A 21,179-nucleotide genomic window follows, 5' to 3' on the forward strand; every position below is an offset into this window, starting at 1 on the left:
TTTGAGGCAAGGTCAATTTCTGCTTCGAAAACGGAAGCTATGTTGTAATTTTAGGGCAATGGAATATATATATATATATATATATATATATATATATATATACACATACACACACACATATATGCATACATACAATGGAATATATATATATACGTATGTATATATATACACATACACATATATAAATATGTACATACATATATATACATACACACACATATATATATGTGTACATATGTATGTACACATGTATATATATATTAAATAAAAATTGTAAAACATTTCTTCTTTGTTTTTCTTCTCAGGCGGATTTTCCTGAATTGGGAGTGGCAGGTGCAGGGGTGCTTTTTGGTAGAGGAAATCCAAGACCTAATCCTTTTGGCCTCTGCATGGCTTGGATGGGCTCCGCGATCCCCTTGCCGTCTCGTCCAAGGCCTGACCCAGGTGTCCAGCCCATATTCTGGAGCATTCGATTTCCAATGTTGCTTTCTAGGATTGGCTGGGCATTTTCTCCTACAAATCCTGAAATTATAAAATGACAAAAAAAAAAAAAACCACCCCCCCCCGCCCCAAAACACATTAGTACAGACACAGGTGAAGATCTCCTCTCAAGCTAAGAAAATCATATTTTCATAAGTTTTTCTTTCAACAAGGTACTGGGGGTGGGGGTGGGGAAGGGGTGAGAGGGTCGTTGTTTATTCATCTTGGGAGAAGGAGCTTGTAGTGGTAGAGGGATCCATGGAAGAAAGATCTTGTTTAGAGTTTTAGCTATACTACTTAGTAGTTGATTAAGTTATTTAACTTCTTGGGGCTTTTGTTTTCTCTTCTGTAAAGCAGGTATAACAACGTCCACTGCCTACCTCACAGCAAGCTGCCAGGGTCAGATGAGATCGTGCAGGCAAAGTATTCTCAGTAAATGATAAAATACAAAGAGATTTGATTTCATTGCTGTGTTAGTGTCAACGATAATTCTGAAGATCACCAACTTACGATCTAATACCTTATACTTCCTCGGGGCCTTGACATTCCATAAAACCAAAACTAAAACCAAACCAAATGAAAAGCACAACTGATGACATCCCTAATTCATAGAAATTGTTGACACTGTTCTAATCATCTTGTTATTTATTATTTGGACTATAACATAAGCAACTTTTAATTCCTTTCTTCCCCTTTCTTCCATTTCTATGTTTTGATTACCATAGAAGGAGGCAAGAAGGGAAGAATAGAGAAAAAAGAATATTACTGTCATGTATAGCACTGTATATAAAGTAATCCTTCCCTTTTCCCTCCATCCCTGATCTCCTACCTACCCTCATTCCTTATTTTGGAAAAGGAGGTTGGGCAGTGCTTACCATGAGATTTAGAAATAGCTGTTATTTCCCCAATGTTCTTAGCAAAGACAATTGAGAGATGCACCCATCTTAAGCATTATCTATTTGATGACATTTTCCAAGATTGACTTTTTTTTTAAACAAAGTTTTTATTTATTTATTTATTTTGATAGCACAGAGACTGAGATCATGACCTGACTCGAAATCGAGTTGGATCCTCAACTGACAGAGCTACCCAGACTCCCCCCAAAGATTGACCTTTAACTTAAATTTTCTTGTAGGCTCTTATGGAAATAGTTGAGCATACGAACCGTACATCTGATTCTAGGGGAAAGCGCAGAAGTACCAGATCTCTAAATTCGAGGAATTGTGAAATGAACAAGTGTAAAAGTCAAGGAAGCACAAGAACCTGGGGTCCCTCCTTTGACGAAAGACTTGGCCTTGCTCTGTGTGCCCCAGCTGTAAAGTGCAGGCTGGCACCCTGAGAGTGGCCCATTTCTGCTTATCCTGTATCAGCAGCTGTGAGATTGTGGCGTATGAAAGGGGACTATAGCAAATCTAGAGATAACCTGTTAAAAGTAATCAGGACTCTCAAATACAGAGCATTTCTTATGATACGCCCCTTGCAGAAGAAGGAAGTGGCGAGCAAATACTGGCGATTGTGTGGGAAAGGGGTTGAGGGCATCTTAAAACAGTCTTTATTTTAGTGAGAACATGTTTAGCCCAATCTCCTCTGTCAGAGCTTTCCGAGAAGTCTGTGGTAGAACTCTGGGCCACAAACTTGCAGGGATGCAGTGCTAGCTCGCCCTTCCCTCCTTAGTCCTCCATGGATAAAGTCTCACTTTTCAAAGATCTGAGTATGTCTCTGGTGTATATACCAGCTAAGCCCTGGGTCCGGCATATTTCTGGTCGGAAATGTGAGCTCTCTTCCTGGACAGTTTGAGGGTTGAAATGGGCAGCCGTTGACAAGATCACTCACTACTCTCGAAGGCTTGTGAATCAGATGTCTTTGGCATCGACCCACATCCCCCTCCGCACCTTTTCCAGCATCATCAATTTTTCCTCCCTGACTTGGGGGTTATGAGGGTACCTTCTACTCCATCCCCACTCCCTAAGAAGGTTGGGACTCTCTGTCCGTTTCCTTCTCTAAGACTACGTTTAAGATGGTAATACAAGGCACAGAAGGATCCTCCAGCACCAGTAATAACAACAAAAGTTATCTATGGGACTGGAAAGTGTAGTGCTCTATTTCTTCGCCTGGATGTCGGTAACAGAAATGGCCAGTGCATTATTGTTCTTTAGACTGTACCTATGCATTTCTGCGTATTCTTTGGTATATATATTTCAGAGTAAAAAAAAAAAAATCATAATGAAAGAAATGCCAGAGTTGAACCAACAGTTTGTTTCACGTGGTACTTCATATCTGGCCTTCTCGGGGAAGAGCAAGTGGGTTGTTCCTCATGATTCTGACTTCTACAAGAATGGAAGTGCAAAGAGCTAGAAATAAGTTTTAATGACCGACACTCATTTACTATAATCAATTGATTTTCAAAGCCCTTTATTGGACATTGTGGTAGTCTCAATCTTCAGTACATTTTAGGACTGAGAATAGAATACATTATTGCCATTTGCTAAATTAATTACAGGGAGTAAGGAAAAACTAGGTTACTCCAATAATGAGTCAGTTTTGGATTTGTCAAATTGGGTCTCAGCTCACTGAAACAAGTACCTTAATGTGTAATGAAAAACCAAGCAGCTTGAATGGCAATGACTGTTGTCAAAGAAAAATTCATAATTAACATTATTTACTGCTAGAATAGGGCAATTATATATATATATATACGTATATATATATATACGTATATATATATATATAAACTCTCTGTGCACATATGCGCACACACATACACACACACACGCATATATAAAACTTAAAAAATGGACCTCTTAGTTAACACACGCACACACACACACACCAAACAAAAGCCGTTTGTCAAAACTTTTCCCTAATATGACAACAAAAAAAGCAATTAGGTTTTTATTTTGAAATTATGATTATGGTGGCAACAAAGACAGACATCCGAGATATCTAATATTTTCTGAACAGCCGCCGAACAGGTATGTCAGGTTGAACAGTGAACTAGCGTTCTGTCCCACACCCCTGATTTTTCAGTGATTGCCACAAATTCGTTTAACTCCATCTCTAAGCTCCAATCAGGTCAGAGGTCTACTGGTGCTCTGGCTGCACTTCTGTTTAATCATACCTTGGATGCAAGAGCTTGCAAAAGTTCAGGTTTAAAATCTGTTTCATATTTAAGAAAAAATATGAGGCCAATTTAATACGCCTCTTCAAAAATTGCTAAATTGTGGTCAATTCTCAGATCTAAAGTGAACATCAAATGGTAATTGATTATCCTAATTTCAAATGTTGGTATTTGGTATTTCCCAGGAGTGACCACGCTAATTCTCCCCATGCTTGTTTTTTATACACATGGAAAAGAACCCACTCCTTCTCTGTATTTTAGGTGATTTCATTTCTCTTCTTCATGAAAATAAAACAAAGCATTATATTATACTTTGAAGTAAAACAATAAAAAGAAAGAATATTTAATTTCTCAAATGCTAAATCTTTCCACATAGAAACAGATTCCTGAAAAACAAACAAAAAAGCTTTTCTATACAACCTTAAAGAAAAGGTAACAGTTACTTCATTTTTCATGGACAATGATTCTGGAGTGAGATCTACTGTTGGTCTCTCATCCTTTTTATGAGATTAAGACTTGGGAGCGGAACAACTCTGTCTCTGCACAGCATCCTACAACCTTAATTTCCTTTCCTTTTGCTCCTGGCAGTGCTAAATCTTTTAAGTCCTTTCCTGGAAGGCTCTCCTCCTGTTTGGGCAATTTTAGCAACACGAAGCCTGCTAACTCTCCCGCATGCTCCCGTTCCCAGCCCCCTTTACTCGGGATTTCTTATGACAGCCTAGTCGCTCCTTTCCCCTCGAATCTTCCAGAGAGTATTGTGGATGGTAATTCACTTGCGTAATTGGCTCAAGAGATGAAAATCTTGTATCGGCCTCTCTTAGCTGCTAATCTGTCCAGCTGACTGCAAGCCTAATTGGCAGCTTGTTTAGTAATTTGGCTTCTCAAGTGTTGTATTGATGTTGGATAAACAGCCAATGGAAGGGGAGGTCATACATACTGCAGGTTCCTACATAACAGCCCATGCACCCCACTTCAGACCCTCCCCTGTATTCAGAAGGCATTTGTGGTACGCATTCACTCTTTCTTACCATCCTCTTTTCCCTATTACTTTTCTAGCCAGCTTGGGGCCAAGACTATTATTATTATTATCATCATCATTATTATTTGTGGTTATTAAAATCATGAGTTGTAATGCAGTCCTCTGTTCTCAATAACTAATTTTTAAGGACATGGGTTGTTTGATTACTATTAAGAAAAGAAACAGCATTTAGCACAGTTTGAGTTGTGAGAAAACGGTAGGTGTTCCTACTCATTGTCAGGTGTTTTAATTATTTCATTCTGAATATAGAAAAGCTTGATTCAGACCATTCTGCATTTTATCTGCAAAACTGTAGACATTTCTCATGTGAATTTTGTTAAATCAAATCAGTTTGAATCTTTAATGCCTAAAATACAAGGCACATGCTTTTAAAATAATAAATAATAAAAATTTAATGTAGAACTAATTTCCCTTTTTTCTTAAGTGATGAAAACTTTGTAAAAAATGAAAGACGTAATCTATATTGACATGTTTGGAGAAGTGTTTTTATTAATAAATATTTTTATTATACGGAAATATATTTCTTATGGAATCATTATGTATCAAAGAATAGTCTTTTCAAAAAACTAAAAAAAAAATCTTAAAATTGTATTGGTTGTGAAGGCATACAGGGATGTTAATATTCAATAATATAATCCGGACCATGGTCTGCCTATTATGTACCATGCACATGGTTTACTTGTTAGGCATATAATATTCATCTCCGTTCCTCATAACAACTGTGCTAAGAAGGAATGATAAATGGCCTTGGAGACACGATGTCACTTAACCATGACTATGCAGTGAGTAAGCTCCGATTCAAACTTTGGTTAAGTTTACTCCAAAAGCCTACAACCTTTCCATGAAAATTAATGGCAAGTAAATAGTTTTAGTGATGATGATGCTTCAAATAACTAAAAAAAAAAATGGGTTATAGGTGAATTGCAATAATATCTTCTCTCAATTTGCTTATGGGCAATATACAGCAAAAATATACTGGCATAGGTGGATAACAATATATAATGAAGTCTGTAGCTCTGCAGTTACAAATACTTCCATATACACTATTTCTTTTGACCTTCCTGGCCAATCTAAGGTATTATTGGTTTCATTTTGCAGATGACACTGAGGTTTGAAGAGGTAACACACCTGCCCAAAGTCAACTAGCTAGAAAGTCCCAGTTAAAATGTGAACTCTCATTTGAGTCCAAATGTTACTGACTCACTGACTGAACATTTAATTTAAAATACTCTACCACTAATATTTTCTATTATGTCATTTCTTCTGCCACATTCTCTCAAATGACTAAGATTTTACTCTATTCACAAATTTCAAACTCCTGAAAAATTTCTAGTCTAACCTAGCATAGCAAGTCTGTCTGAAAAGAGTGCTTCAACTCTCTTGAAATACTTAAAGAATTATTCATTTTGCTTGCTATAAATACAGCTTATCTGGCTTTCTTTTACAGATATTTAAGTTATAACTTAAGTTTTAGTTGTACTTACCATAAACAGCATTTACAGGGTTTTGTTTTTTGATCTATGATAATAATCCCTGAATTTAACTGATGCATATACTCCATTTACATTTATTGTGATTACTGGTATATCTGGATCTATTTTTCCTGTATTATTTAATGCTATTTGCCTCACGTTTCTCTATATTTTTGTGGACTTCTCTATATTTTTGTTTCTTCCCTTTCTGGCATCTCTACATTTTTGTTTCCTCCTTTATGGTATCTATTGCTTGTTTACACTAGCTTGAAAATTATATTTTTATTCTTTTGGTTATTACCTTTAAGTGTCAACATGCATACTTATTATTTTTTCACACTTCCATATTGTTGTCCAGAGTTTTACTTCCATCTTACTTTTATACATCCAAATTAACCATCTTCATGGGCACTTCAACATCATTATTAACTTTTATATATTCAATATTTTAGCTTTATGGACACGTTTAACAATCTCTTTGCTCACAGTTCCTTCTTGATTTTGATTCTCTTTTTATGCATCCTATTTTCTTCTACATGAAGTGCTAAGTTTAGTAATAATTGGTCTTTACCTGGAATCGTCTTTATTTCATCCTCACTCTTGGGAAATAGTTTAACTGGATATAAAACTCTATGTTGATAATTATTTTGTCTCTATACTTTGAAAATCTTATCTCTTATGTTCTAGACTGTACTCATGTTTTTAAGTTTGCTACCAATGTGATGTCATTCCTACGTACGTTACATCTTTTATCCCTGGCTACTAAGTTCTTTTCTTTCTCTTTGGTGTTCTTAAGTTTTATTACAATGCGTCTAGGTATGACTAAATTTACATTTACTATTTTCTGATAAAGATTTGTGTACAGTTTGAATATGAAGATTCACATTTTCCTTCAGTTGTTTCATTGAATTCAGTCAATATGCCCCTGGAATAATGCACCTCTCTATTCTTTCTATCTCTTCTGGAAGTTCTATTAGATGTATGTGTGTTGAACTTGATTCTCCTCCAAGTCTTCCAGCCATTCTACCTTCCATATTTTTACCTCAGTTCTTTTAGGTAGTCTCTTCAAATTGCTCTTTAAATCTGTTTACAACTTTTTTTTTTTTTAATTTTTGGCTCATAAGACCACTTTCAGTAGGTTTTCATTTGTAAAATAAAAAAGAATCATTTAGAGTTTAAGGCATGTACCACGAGAGTGGCTTTGCATTTGCTTCAAAGACCAGTTTTTTGTTAGGTTTTTGGCTTGGTGTAATTTTACAACAGAAATTCATGTGAGGATAAATTCTTGGTTACAAATCTTCAGAATCCTCTACTTGAAGCCCAGGTGGAAATGAGATTCTTTATTTTCCTGTGCCTATAGGCAGAGTTTTGTTTCCAGTCTGCCCTTTTCTGAGGATAGAGCTTTCCAGAGGTTCTGGCTTGATAGGATCTTTACTTACACCCAACTCCCCATCTTAGCTCCCTTCCCACAGGGGCACTCACCAATATACCTCAGTGGTCCTAGATTGGGACAGTCTAAACTGGGCGTGGGCATGGGAGGTGCTTAGGATCATTTCTGGTCTTGACCATTTACTTTCCTTCAGTCTCAACTGTACATCTAAAAAGATGGCTTTACATTTTGTTCAGCATGTCCAGATATTCTGTAGTTTGAGTCTTTTCTCATTATTTAGTCTTTTATATTGTCAAGAACACAACGGTTTTCTATCTAATTTGGATGCTTACCCTTTCCTTAAGTGTTCCTGATATGAAATGGAGAGCCATTTAAGGCTCTCCTAAAACAGGAAACTGAAAGGTAGTTTGGTGATGCGTGTATCAAGAGGATGACGGTGATATGTTTCCTAGGCTTTTGCTATTGTTCAGATATAGTCCGTTTTCAAATTCAATACCATTGATCTTCCCCCAAAGTCTGCCTGTTTTAAAATCCTGGAAGAGGTAAGATAAACTACAGTGGTCATATAGATCCAGCGGTAAAAGAAAATAAAAATGGAATTATTGATAAAGTAAATTTGGACAACTGAAGAGATATAGCACTTTAGAAGTGGGCTTGGTTATACCAACCATTTCTTGATTATGATCAGTGTGACTTTTAATTAAAAACACACTTTCTAAAAATCTTTACCCATTATTAGGATTTACAACTCGCCTTTATTGCCTTAAATATTCACAGAGATTATTTTATTATTGAAGTATCAGTAGGATGCTGAGGAAAAAGTCGACAAGTCACAACAAGCTGTAATGCAACCTCTTGCCAAGAAGTTGCATGTCCCAGAAGACAGTTACCCTGGAGTAATATCTATACCAAGATATTAAACTTCAATATGCGGGGCACCCGGGGGGCTCAGTTGGTTGGGTGTCCGACATCAGCTCAGGTCATGATCTCACGGTTCGTGAGTTCGAGCCCCATGTCGGGCTCTGTGCTGACAGCTCAGAGCCTGGAGCCTGCTTCAGATTCTGTTTCCCTTTCTCTCTGCCCCTTCCCCATTCACACTCTGTGTCTCTCTGTCTCAAAAATGAATAAACATTAAAAAAAAAAAAACTTCAATAGGCATCTCATTACATAATTTAAAATGTATAGAAAAAAGGTTGACTCCTTATGATGACTATTTTCCTTATGATATTTGTTCAATAGAAAGCAAAATAATAACAAAAAAAGCAAAACAGTAATAGCAAATACTAATTGTGGATAGCAATGAATTTAGTAATGTATAGAGAACAAAGCATTTAAAAAAATGCGGTAGCCACAATATTTCAGAAAGCACACTTAAATCTTCTTACTCTCAAATCCTCAATAAGCTATGACTTCTACCAAAAACACAGACCATAACCAACATTGCTGACTGCCTTTTAAAAAATGCGTTAATAATATTCTTTCTATTTTGTTCACTGCTTTTCTTCACCTTTACAGATGACATTTTTCAAACTATAAAATGCATTCTGCTGGCAAACCTTCTTGCTTCAACAGTTCTCAATTTTATAATAGTAAATCTACATCCTTTGCTACTGAGACATCAACTATCTTTTGGTATGTGACTTTGAATGAGGCAGAGAACAAGCCATACATTTAAAAATCAATATCTAACCTTATCAATATTCATTTTACTTTGTCAATACAAAATACAAAGGTGAAAGAGCAGTAAATAAGCTAAAGCACTGAAATAAATTTGGTGTTCCTGTCACAATTAATAAATGTTCACCCGATAACACTGCCGGCCAGTCTATAGCCTTATAAAGTGAATGAAATTATGCTTCAGTGCCATTGCTAAAACAGGGTGAATAAAATTTTCAACACAATAGCAGGTAAAGATGATCAGATTTGGGGTTATTAATTTCATAGGGGACTTTTAAAAGTATATTATTTATTATGTATAAAACATATAACTGTTTATTTTTAGAGTCTTAAATTGTCATATGAACCCTGTTCAGGATTATAAAGTTAAAGTGCCAAATTATAGTTTTCTGACAATGTTTTGGTACATGTTTTCTGAAGCTGCTGTTTGACCGCATAATATTTCACATACAAATCAGAGGGGATCATTAAACAATATTTGAGCTGTCTGCCTTTTAACTCTTATCCCCTATTTCGAAAGAGAGGCAGTTATCTTTACTTGCATTTTTCCAGCTTGGACTGAACACTGACTACAGGCAGAAGAAAACTGTGAAAATACACTTCCGTTCAATGCATTATTTGGTATGTTTGCAAGGGCCTATAAAATGGCAAGAATATTCACTTTAAAATAGTTCTATGTGCTAACTCAACTTTGAAAACTTACAAATATAACTGACTATTAGGAGACTGAATATACTCCAGAATTTGACAATTATAATTTTCAGAGACAAGATGATCTAGGATTCATAACCTCATTATCAAAGTGTATTTATGCAAAAGCATTTCTTACTTGAATTTGGATAATAATCTTCACCTTCGAGTTGATTCATTAGTATTAGAAGATATTCTTTTTAGAACTGAGGACTTTTAAATAACCTCATTCTCTTCCTCTTTGAGAGGAACAGTTATGCATGGATTTAAAAAATGCATTGGAAATGAGTAACATAATTCTCTTACTCAACTACTGTGAGTAATTACAAAAATGCATTAAATTTCTATGAATTTTATTCTTTAAGCAAAAAAAAAAAATCTAGTAATATAATCAAAATCCTGAATCTTAAGAGAATCACAACAGTTTTTAAATATAACATCTGGAATATGCTGGTATAAGCTTATGAATGTTTTAGGCTAAAGTTTAATGTTTATACCCATACTCCATATAAATGATTTCCTCTGATGCTATTGAGATGTAACATCAAAATCACCTTGTAGGAATAATTATATTATCCTCTCCTCAACCATTATGCCTTTTCCTTCTCACTTCACATATGTTCAGAGTGTTAGAACCTGACCCTCATATTCTCTCTTCCTTATTGCTGGCACAAAGCTGCCTTAGTCATACTCCTAAGATTGTTCTTGTACTATTTCTGCCACTAATGTCTGAATCATTGAAAGATAAGAGAATTCAGGGACCATTCAACTGGAATGGGGCTATTAAAGAATCCTACACCTGCCTTATGAAAGATTTGAATTGAAGAACTTAAGACATGTATTTGATCTAAAAGTGGCTATATGTTCCTGCATAAAGAGAGATATTAGACGTATTCTCACGAAGGTTCTGTAACTCTACATTGCGATACTGAGATAAGTCTTCCATGAAACTTAAGACACAATAGGAGCCTCAAATAAATGTATGCAATGGAACAGTCTTTACAAATGTATTCTTACACAAAGGCTATAGTATGTTGTCATGGAAAGAGTAGGGATTTAGAAGTCCTGAAGGTGGATGTAGGCTTGAAACCTCGCTTGGCCATTCAGGAATTACGTCTTCTCCAGTAACAAAGAAAAAAACGAACAGTGCTGTGTAGCTTAAATTTTATGGTGTAAAGTGATAATGCCACCAAGCTCACAGAATTGTTACAAAGATAAAAGAAAATAATCAAGTTTCTGTTACATACTAGGTACCCAACAAGTGGTAAACATTATTCTACATAAATATGAACACATTCCACACATAGGTGCTTCTTACTTCCAAATTCTGAAAACTCAATACAACTACAAGATGAAGATCAATATTATATCCACTCATAACCACATGCCTAATTCCATAATGTCACCCTTCATATAGAGGGGACAACTGCATCATGAGTGCTTCAATCGTAAGGCATTCAAGTTTTTTAGCCCTCAACTATAGGACAGGTGCCCTAAATAAAAAATTAAAGCTTCCCATCCTTTATTTCTTTGACATCACCATGTCAAGATTTTTCTCCCCCTTCTCACAGTTTATTCTCCTGGTTGACGTGAATCTTATTTTCATATTGTACAATTCAGAATGGGAAAAAGAACTTTTCCTATACAAGGTTTCCCAAATGAAGAGAAAGTTTATAAATCTGAATGGGTTAAAGATCCCAGGCAACAGGCCAAAGCTATTATTCTTTGTAACTGACCAGGTAACTACACTGAAAACATTTCTTAGATTCAGTTTGCCGCGTCACAAATCCATGATGTTAATTGTAGTTTATTCCGATGTGGGGGGGGGGGGGGGGTCCAACACTTTAATGTCCCGTTGGCTTCCTCCTCTCATTGGTTTTTTTATCTCTACCTTCCTTACCATTGTTCTTGCATGAGATTTTGTTATACGTACTAGTGTTATTCCTATCCTTCACCACCAAGCTTGAGTCTTTTAGGAAGGCTTCTAGGGGCCTAGTGACTTCCCTCTGCTCAGCACTTGTGTTTTTCCCTATTCCACACTCTTTAGAATGGCATGCTATTCGAAGGATGTGTCCTTTGAGGTGGAAATGATGAGAGACATTTTATTCTAATGCAGATTTTTTTTTTTTTTTGGAGTAAACTCAATGCCCAATGTGGGGCTTGAACTCACGACCCTGAGATCAAGCGTCTCATGCCCTACCGACGGAATCAGACAGGTATCTCTGTTTAAATAAGGAAAGACAAACCAAGGATTGCTGCAGAGCTGGGGCTAGAAACCAGACGGACGCAATCATAGCTATAGCTTTCCGTCTTCCATAATATGGGGCCTTGTGTTTTGAGGCTGCTCCTTACACTTTTGAATTGCTTCCTATTAATCTCTTCTGGGGTTATTTGTCTTTTCATCTATTTATCCCTTGTCTTCCCAACCAGTCTATAAATTTCTGGACACAGCCTTTGAAGATTTTGTATCCTTTAACACCTCACACAAAGTCTTGCGTTTGGGCAGGTGTGTGGCAAATATTTTGTTGACTGGCTGCCTGAAAAATCTGGGCAAGGAAAACACAGTACATCCTGACACCAAAGGCAAACGATTTAATAGTTGCTTGTAACTGTGCTTTTTTCTCAGTGCAAGTGATTTAGAATTATCTGTATTTTCCTCTTGATGGCTTATGAACTTTATATTTGTGTTCTGCCCCAACCCCTTCTTGCTTTACCTGCTGTGGTAGGTCCAGGCAAGGGTGCAGCTTTTCTTCTCCGCTTGATATCTCCAGTGCATAAGGATCCCAAATGCATGCTTGTTTGCCTACAAGTAATTATCAGAAAAAACTATTAACAAAGGAGGAAAAAAATGACACATAAATACACAGCTTGGGTAATCTGAACCTAAATCAAAACATTCTCAACAAAGATGGAGCAGCATAGTAAAACCACCAATCTTGTTTATATCGAAACATAATTACATTTGTTGACAAGCATTCAGCAGCTAAATGCGCCATCATAAATTGTTACTGGAATGAATAATATAAAAGGAATGCTTTTTAATTTTCAAAACTGGCAATCTTTCTAGCTCAACATAAAATCAAGCACTGTTGCTTCTGACAGGAAAATAGCTAAGATTAATTATCTAAAGAGATCACAATATTGTTGCTAGGTTATCAATTGGTTACTAATGCTTTACTGTCAGAGCAACGTTTATTACAGGAAAAGTATGATCAATTTCTTTTAGGATATTATGTGGCAGTGACTTCTCTTAAAACATTTTAAACAGATAGAAGGAAATAGTGATGTTTTCTCTTATAATTCATATGATCAGAATTCTTGGCTAATTGTTTATTAGCTAGGTGAGGAAATATAATTTGAATGCATTAATGCTGGTCTACTGCTACTGAACAGGCTAACAGGGTATTGGATTATATTTGTAAACACATGATACATAACGACTGAGAAGTAGAACTTCTGTTATTCTTGAAACTAGTTAGAACTGGATTATTCTGCGTAATCATGGACTCCTAAATTAGTAAGTTTTGGAAAAATTAGAAATGGCCCAATTAGAAGTCAAGAAAAAATAATACAAAGTTGGAAAGGACTGAAAAGTCTTTGGACATTTGAAGTTAGAGAGGGATGCTGTTCATTTCCCGGATCATAATCCCTGATGTGGGGTTGGGATCACGTCTGGGGATCATGAAGCAAAAATAAATGATGTATGTTTATTGTAGTACGTGTTCTTCTAGGAATTCATAGAGATATCTGGTAGTATCCTGAAGTTTTACAGCACCTGTAGGGAGGGGCCAAGGGCAGGCAGCCCCCAAATGGGGCACTTTGGCATGCAGATTGTATCAGGCTGAAAACAATCAAGGCCCAAAAGACTGAGGAAGAAACTTTATTACCCTCTCCCCCACCATAACTGACTAAAAGAATTTAGATAGAGGAGTTGCTTCAGGAAGAGACCCATCACCATTGATAACTACACTATAATATGAACTAAGTATGACAGAAAGGGAGAAACCTAACAAGGCCTGTTGTATCAAAGTCCTCTCTATGTCCCATTGTTTCTGAATGGCCCAGCAAACATTTGTTCTTCCAACATTTGTTCTTTTTCATCTTCTTGTGCATTATATTCCTTCTTATTTAAGTCCCAGATTCCTATCCCCTTTCTCCTTAGTTTAGGATGACATATATACTCCTCTCGCTGGACCGTTTTTGGAATCTCACGTCTGTGTGGGTTCCCTGAACGTACAAAATTTAAGTTGATTTTCTCCTGTTAACTTGTCTCATGTCAATTTGATTCTTAGTCCAGGTAGAAGAATCTTGAATGACAAAGGAAAATTATTTTCTCCCCTACACACCCAATTTGAAAACACCCAGATTACTAGAGAAAATTTTAAAAGGGGAAAATTAATTCAGGTAAAAACCAAGATATATATTTATAGACATACACTCCGGCATTTAAATATAGTGAAAAATTGGAACTGGGGAGTTTAATTACTTTACATATAGGTTCTAGCCATATTGCACAAAGTAAAGTATAATAATGATCTGGTTGATCCACAGTCAAATAAATACACTGTGAAAATCTATCAGTATAGGTAATAGCAAATAGGCACTTGTCTTGTTTTCTCTTCCTTTTGTATTAAGTGCATACTGTTTCTCCATTAAATATTTATAATTATTTTTTAAAATGCTGATTTACTTATTTTGAGGGGGGGTGGGAGCAGAGGGGGTAGAGAGAGAGAGGGAGAGAGAGAGAGAAAATCCCAAGCAGGCTCTGCGCTGTCAGCACAGAGCCCAACGCCAGACCCGATCTCATGAACCGTGAGATCATCACCTGACCTGAGCTGAAATCAAGAGTCAGATGTTTAACTGACTAAGCCACCGAGGCACCCGTAAATATTTACAACTATTCAAATATTTAAAAGAAATTAGTTCAGGTAGTGACTAACTTTGCAGAAATACACACACACACATACACATATGTCAAAATGTTTATCGACATGCAAAATGGTAACATTTTTGTTGGATTTTGAGGTGTGGTCTTGGCACAATGCCAAGAAAAGCGAATTGTTTTGATCCTATCTATTTAAAAATTTTTTTTAAATATATATTTTTGATAGAGAAAGGCAGCGTGAGCAGGGGAGGGGCAGAGAGAGAGGGAGACACGGAATCCAAAGCAGGCTCCACGCTCTGGGAGTTGTCGGCACGGAGCCCGGCACAGGGCTCGAACTCGTGGGAGCCATGAGATGGTGACCTGAGCTGAAGTTGGACACTTAACCAACTGAGTCACCCAGGTGCCCCTGATCATATCTATTTTTTAAAACTATTAGAAATTTTTAAAGGCTACAATAATATCAGAGAAGACACATCCTTTCGATACAAAATTAATGAATTCTCTTATTCAGCAGGCATTTATTAGTATCTACTACCGACTTAGCATAAGCACCCAGAGGTGGTGACAATAAGGAGAGTAGGAAAGAAGAGGTGGCAGATGCAAAGGCCATGGAATGTTCCCGTCCTATTATTGGAGGAGTTTACAGTCTGAATGGGGAGACTACGTCATGATCACATGAAATAATTAAGAACACTGGCGGCAATGGCAGGGTCTGCAACTTTATTAAATATTACTAGAGATTGTATTATTTAGTCCTAATGACAATTCTTTCTTTTTTTAGTTTATTTATTTATTTTGAGGGTGGGGAGGGGCGCCCCCCTCCCATTGGGGGGGGGGGGCGATGCAGGACTGTCTCACAAACCGTGCCTGATCCGAAATCTAGAGTCAGACACTTAACCAACCGAGCCACACAGGTGCCCTGGTCCTTATAACAATTCTAAACATGTTGTGTTGCATATGCCTTTCTTCCTTTGTAGGTAAATATTTGTACTTCAATGGAAAACTATACTTTTGGAGCATAGTCTTCTTGGCATCAGGTTCTGATTCTACAGGAGCTAGTTTACAATTCTATGTCCTAGGTACCGAAGCAATGGGAAATAATGCTTGTCTATAGAAATGCAAATGAATTGTCCCGAGGAAGGACAATCCTCCTTCCTGTGGAAAAGCCAGTTCTGCTTCCATTTGCACATTTATGTCCCCATTCCTTACTCTTTATAAATTTGTGCTTCTCTGACTTCTCCCTTGAAGCCCTGATAAGATCTGCCTGGTTCCCTCGTTCACTCATGAGTTAAATAATATCTCAAACACACACTCTTGTTAATTTGTGAAAGAGTCACGATTTTATCTTTTTGTCCAAAATTATGCTTTAACATCTTTGATCCCTCCTGAGCACCGCCCCCAGCCCCTCCCCACCCCTCCCCCCCCTCCCCCCCCACACACACTCCAGCGAAAGACTGCAGTAAAACTGACCTTCTGCAGAGCATATACCAGACAGGCTCAGATATCAGGAATAGCTGAGAAGGAGGGGGAGGTACCATTCGGAAAATGGGAATAAAGTGGGAATCTGCATTCTGAGGCACAGCCCTTTTGTTGTCGAGTTGTGAAAACCAGCCCACGGACCATCTACTTCTGATCCTCTTGGTAAAACAGAATTATGCTAAGTGAAATAAGTCAGTCAGAGAAAGACAAATGCCACGTGATTTCACTCATACTTGTAATTTAAGAAACAAAACAAATGAACATATGGGAAGGGGCGGGGCAAGAGAGGAGGGAAGCAAACCACCAGAGGCTCTTAATGATAGAGAATAAACTGAGGGTTTATGGGAGGGAGGTGGGTGGGAGAGGGGCTAGATGGGTGATGGGTGCTAAAGAGGGCACTTGTGATGAGCGCTGGGTGTTGTATGTAAATGAGGAGTCAGTGAATTCGACTCCTGAAACCAATATTGCACTGTATGTTAACTAAAATTTAAATTAAAAAAAAAAAAGTAACCAAAAAGCACCCCCCTCCCCACACCAAAAAAACCAAAAACAAACAATAACAACAACAACAAAACCCCCCCAAAACATAAATAACCTTAGTTTAAGTAATTGCTGGTTAGGTTTCCTACACCTGTTGCTGAAAGTATTTTAAATGATACAGTTTGTTCGGGTCAGAGATTTAGGAGTAGCTCAGGACGTCTGGGGAGCAGTGTTTCAAGAAGGGACTACATAATATGAAGGAAAAAGAACACTGGGGTTGGATCATGGGCCATATATATGGCACATATCCCCCATGGAGGCATCTGAATTTTATAGCTGATGTGGAGTCATCAAAGGTCATTTAGTAAGAGATTAGAATCCTGGGATGCTGGTAGGCAGCGGGGTTGGCCAGAGTTGAGACTGACGAGAGGGTTTGCAAAATCTAGACACACATTGCCTCCCAGGTCTCCCTTCTGTTACGACTGAGAATAACACCACGGAACTTCTTTGTGTTAGTCTATCTCAGAGAGGAGGTGGGCAGGGATGGGCAGGTGGTCCATGAAAAGTCCTGATTCTGGCATTAAAAAAAACAAGCAAACAAAAACAAAAACAAAACAAATGAACAAACAAAAAACAACTATGCCAGATTTCATTACTTTCAGATACATTTAAAGCTCAAACTGAGCTAAAGAAAATTAGCCAGGAGTGTCTCTCTTAAGAAATACATTTTTAGAAACAATTAGAAGAAATACTGGAGGGTCTAGACACATAGTAGCTGCTCACTGTGACTATTACCATTGCTGGCCTCCATTTACATTGTTCTCGCACTAATGCATGTAACAGGAGTCTTCCAATTGCTTGAAAATCATTCTCCGATGTCAGTATTGCCTTTAAACCTTTATCATTTTTTTTTTTTTTTTTTTTTTTGAAATTAAAACTTATTAGGAAGGCCTGTTTACAAACGTGGTGGAAAACAAACCTCAGGAACAACTCCTTCTTTTAAACATTTCTCCTCATTGCTGGGCCCAAATTCCCTTTTGGGTATCTTTGCAGAAGAAATGGGAATTTTCATTTAACTCCTCTTCCCCACCCTCAGCAGAGCTACATACAGGAGAAGAGACAGACAAACATTCAAGGAGAATAAAGTTAAAGTTAATAAAGTCAGTACATTGAACCTGAAGACCCGAACCATAAGAAAACAAGCTGGTTGCATTTCAGTAATTCTATCAGGAATTGACTATCTGTTACAACACATTCAGAGATCTGGATTATTGATCAGTAAGATTACCCCATTTAGGCTTGTCCGCCCCCCTTTTCCCTCAGACAGGTGCAATGAAGTTGCTACAAATAACACTAAGTAAGGTCTACTCTGCTATTTGGTTGTCACTCTTAATGTAAAACATAGCGGTTACCTTTTAATTTGAAATCAATGAATGTCTCAAAGGCAACCTTGTTGCTTTGGTCTAAATGAGTCATTTGGTTTTGCAAAGCAGAACACTTGGCTTACTACTCAAGGTGATAGTTGGCAATTTTTGTTTTTTGTGGTGGTGTTTTGAAGAATGATAATACACTTTTCCATGAAAAGACCCTAAGTTCTTAAGAATAATGTTAAGATTTTTTTGGTAAGGCGCTGCAAAGAAATTACCAATCAGCTATGTCTGTGTATTTGTTTCCATTAACAGTATTTGGTTGCAGTGAAGAGAGGGGACAAATCAAAACCTGATAACTTTCTAACTACTGACACCTTCAACATTAGAGATAAACAAATATGTCTTTAAGTGGAAGGGACAAAGGAATAATGTTGTTTTGTTTTGGATTACTAAGTATTGTCACCTAGTTATGATCTGAAACATGGTTTCCCATGTACTAATTCTGGAAGTTTTCCTATTAAATATTAGAAAAGCAGAGCTCAGAAAGAGAGTCTTTGTTTTGTTTTGCTTTTGAAATGGACTTTATCTGGTTTATCCCAACATCCCTTTAAATGGTGTGGTGGTAGGAAACTGGACATTTTATCTGAAGGAAAAAAAAAAAAAAAACGTAAAAAACCAGGAAAAAAAAAAAAGCAAAACCAAAAAAATCCCAGTGAAAACCACCTTGCCTGAAAGCTTGACTTTCGACCTGGGCTGACAGGGACGGAAGCAGGCAGTGTGAAACACAATAATATTAAAGAGAAAAGAGTAAGAACTTGTCTCTTCATTGTATGCATTTACAAATAGAGGCTTTTCAGAGAATTAGGCCTAGTTAAAGCTGCCCTCTGGATAAGATATGTTCCCAAGCAGCCTCAGACAAGCTGCGGAGGAGAGACAAACAGATGTGACTATGGGCCCTGGCATTTGGCAAGAACACTCACTGTCAGTTAGAAAAATATAAGCCTGGACAGGGCATCAGCTGCACACAAATGAAGCAGGTCTGCAGTGTCACCGGAGGAGTAATCTGGTGGCAGAGAGAAGTCCGGGGCTGGAAAATCCCGCTCTCTGTGAGCTTCCTCTTCTAGATCCAAATTACCCTCTCCTCCCCTTTATTTGATGTCAAGATGTCTCAACAGATTAAACTGAAGGAGTTAACGTCAATATCTCAGTCTTCTGTACCAAAATGCACATTCAGTATCAACTACCATGAAGCATAAGTACTTCTTATCTACGAAGACTGCGTTATATCCTTGTGTTTAATGGTGTTTTCTTTCCAAGCCCCTTCCTGCACAGGAAGCTCCCTTTTTATTTGGTATTGTCCATCACGCTCAACCACTTCTTGATTCTGCTGCCTTCTCTCTCTACGGCTTTGGTCATTTGACTTCACCTTGTGCCTCAAGCCCCTTTCCCAATCCTGACTTTAGCAAAGGATGGTTGATGTTTTAAAACAGTGCGCTGAACTTGGTACTTGTGTCCCAGTAACTGGGCCCTCGCTTTCTTCTGGACTTAACCTACTCATCATAAAACGTCCGGTATCTTAGTTCTGATGGATTTAGGTCATGCCTGGATCTCCCCAGATGCTCCAAGTCTGGCCCTGAAATGCAACCTGGTGACTGAGGCCATCTCTAAGGCTGCTGGCAGACCCTTGCCCAAACGTCAGCTGCGCCTGGCCCCCGTCCCTGCTCACCTATTACCTGCTGGGACCGTTCTTGACCCTGTGTCCGATAACCTCCGATCACCTGTTGTCTGAGACGCTGCCCCTTGGACAGTGATCTGGCCTGCCAGTGTCTCTTCCCCCACGTCAGAGGTCAAGTCCAGACCTACTTCTTCCCTGTCTGCTTTGCCCTGCTACAGTAACTAGTGGCTGGTGGCTGCCACGGAGCTAAGGTTACTCTGAGCTTCTGATGGGCCTGGGTGCGGTGCTGATGAGAAGCACTTCCCTCCCGTAGCTCCCAGCAGTGGCGGCAAGTGTGAGGGAGGGACGGCGGCGTCAGGAGGCTTCTGGGGGGCACAGGGACCGGCTGCAATGCCCAGCCAGTCGAGGGCTGTTCTGACTCCCACAGCAGTGCTCCAGTGGCTCAGCTGCCATGAGGGAGGAGGTGGCGGGAACCTGCAGGTGGTCCAGAAACCCTCTGAGGCCGCCATTTTCCCTCTCGCCTCTAGGTCTCTCAAAGAGCCTACTTGTCGCCCTATTTGTGAATGTTGGAGGAGTATTTTACCAATCTTTGGCGTGTTACTTAATCCCTCTTTGCCTCATTTTCTTTACCTTCAAGAATTGTGATTAAACTAGTACTTACCTCAAAGGTGTATCTGAAGATTTCACTTACAAATTATTTGTGCAAAACATGAGGCACAGTGTCTGCACAGACTGAGCCATCAATAACTGTTAGCTGCTACATTTATTATTATTTTTTTCATCCCCGCTTTACAGATAAGAAGCCCAGGGCACAGAAAAGTTAAATAATTTACCCAGGATCACACAGTGAAGGGAGACTGATGAGAGGACTTCATGGTGTAATATAGCCAGATGTTCCTCAACAGATACCAAATAAAGACATTATAAACTCATGACATTCAAACACTATCAATATGCTACAATGAGGATATAATTATTCATTTCTAATACACAAATAGGTTGTCTTGGTAGTTAATAGAAAAGTTAAATTTTTCTTTAGTGTTTGATTCTGTTTGCTTTAAATGTGCCATAGCATGTAAGACTATGTACTCATGTTTCATTTCAAAACTCAATAAAAACCCAGGAGAGTCTTGCAAATCTGAAGCCCAGTGTCTCAGATTTTCTCTTGGCTTGTACTTGGTATTTCCTACTTCATAGAAATCTTACTTCCTCCTTGTGGTATGTTCTGTGCTTTATCTAAAGCCCCGAGGGTCTGCTATTCTAATGAGATGGGTCCTGTGTGTATTAATAAATGCAACTTCCATATCCCTAAACAGCTCCTTGAAAAGCTTCTTCTTGTACCTCTTGTATCATTCTAAACAAAGGGTACCTTTGTTTAAAAGATGTTGGTGACTGTCTTACACAACTCAGGTAGCTATGAGGAC

At 38.0% G+C, this 21,179-nt stretch overlaps 1 protein-coding gene across 3 annotated transcripts in view; it reads right to left on the bottom strand.

The window, feature by feature from the left end:
* Positions 1-262: 262 nt before the first annotated feature.
* GPATCH2 (G-patch domain containing 2) overlaps positions 263-21,179 on the bottom strand; it is a 175,953-nt gene continuing 155,036 nt past the window's right edge. For 2 of the 3 annotated variants that reach the window (XM_060644373.3, XM_078441041.2), the window contains exons 9-10: positions 12,581-12,669; positions 263-522 (exon numbers count right to left, since the gene is read on the bottom strand). In XM_060644373.3, the coding sequence (XP_060500356.1) occupies positions 302-522; positions 12,581-12,669 (310 nt within the window). In that variant the 3' untranslated portion in view covers positions 263-301. Of the gene's footprint in view, positions 523-12,580; positions 12,670-21,179 lie in introns of those variants that run through there. The other variant, XM_060644374.3, reaches the window with a different exon arrangement.

The sequence above is a fragment of the Panthera onca genome, chromosome F1 (genome assembly GCF_046562875.1).
Source record: "Panthera onca isolate mPanOnc1 chromosome F1, mPanOnc1 haplotype 2, whole genome shotgun sequence".
Classification (NCBI taxonomy): Eukaryota; Metazoa; Chordata; class Mammalia; order Carnivora; family Felidae; genus Panthera; species Panthera onca.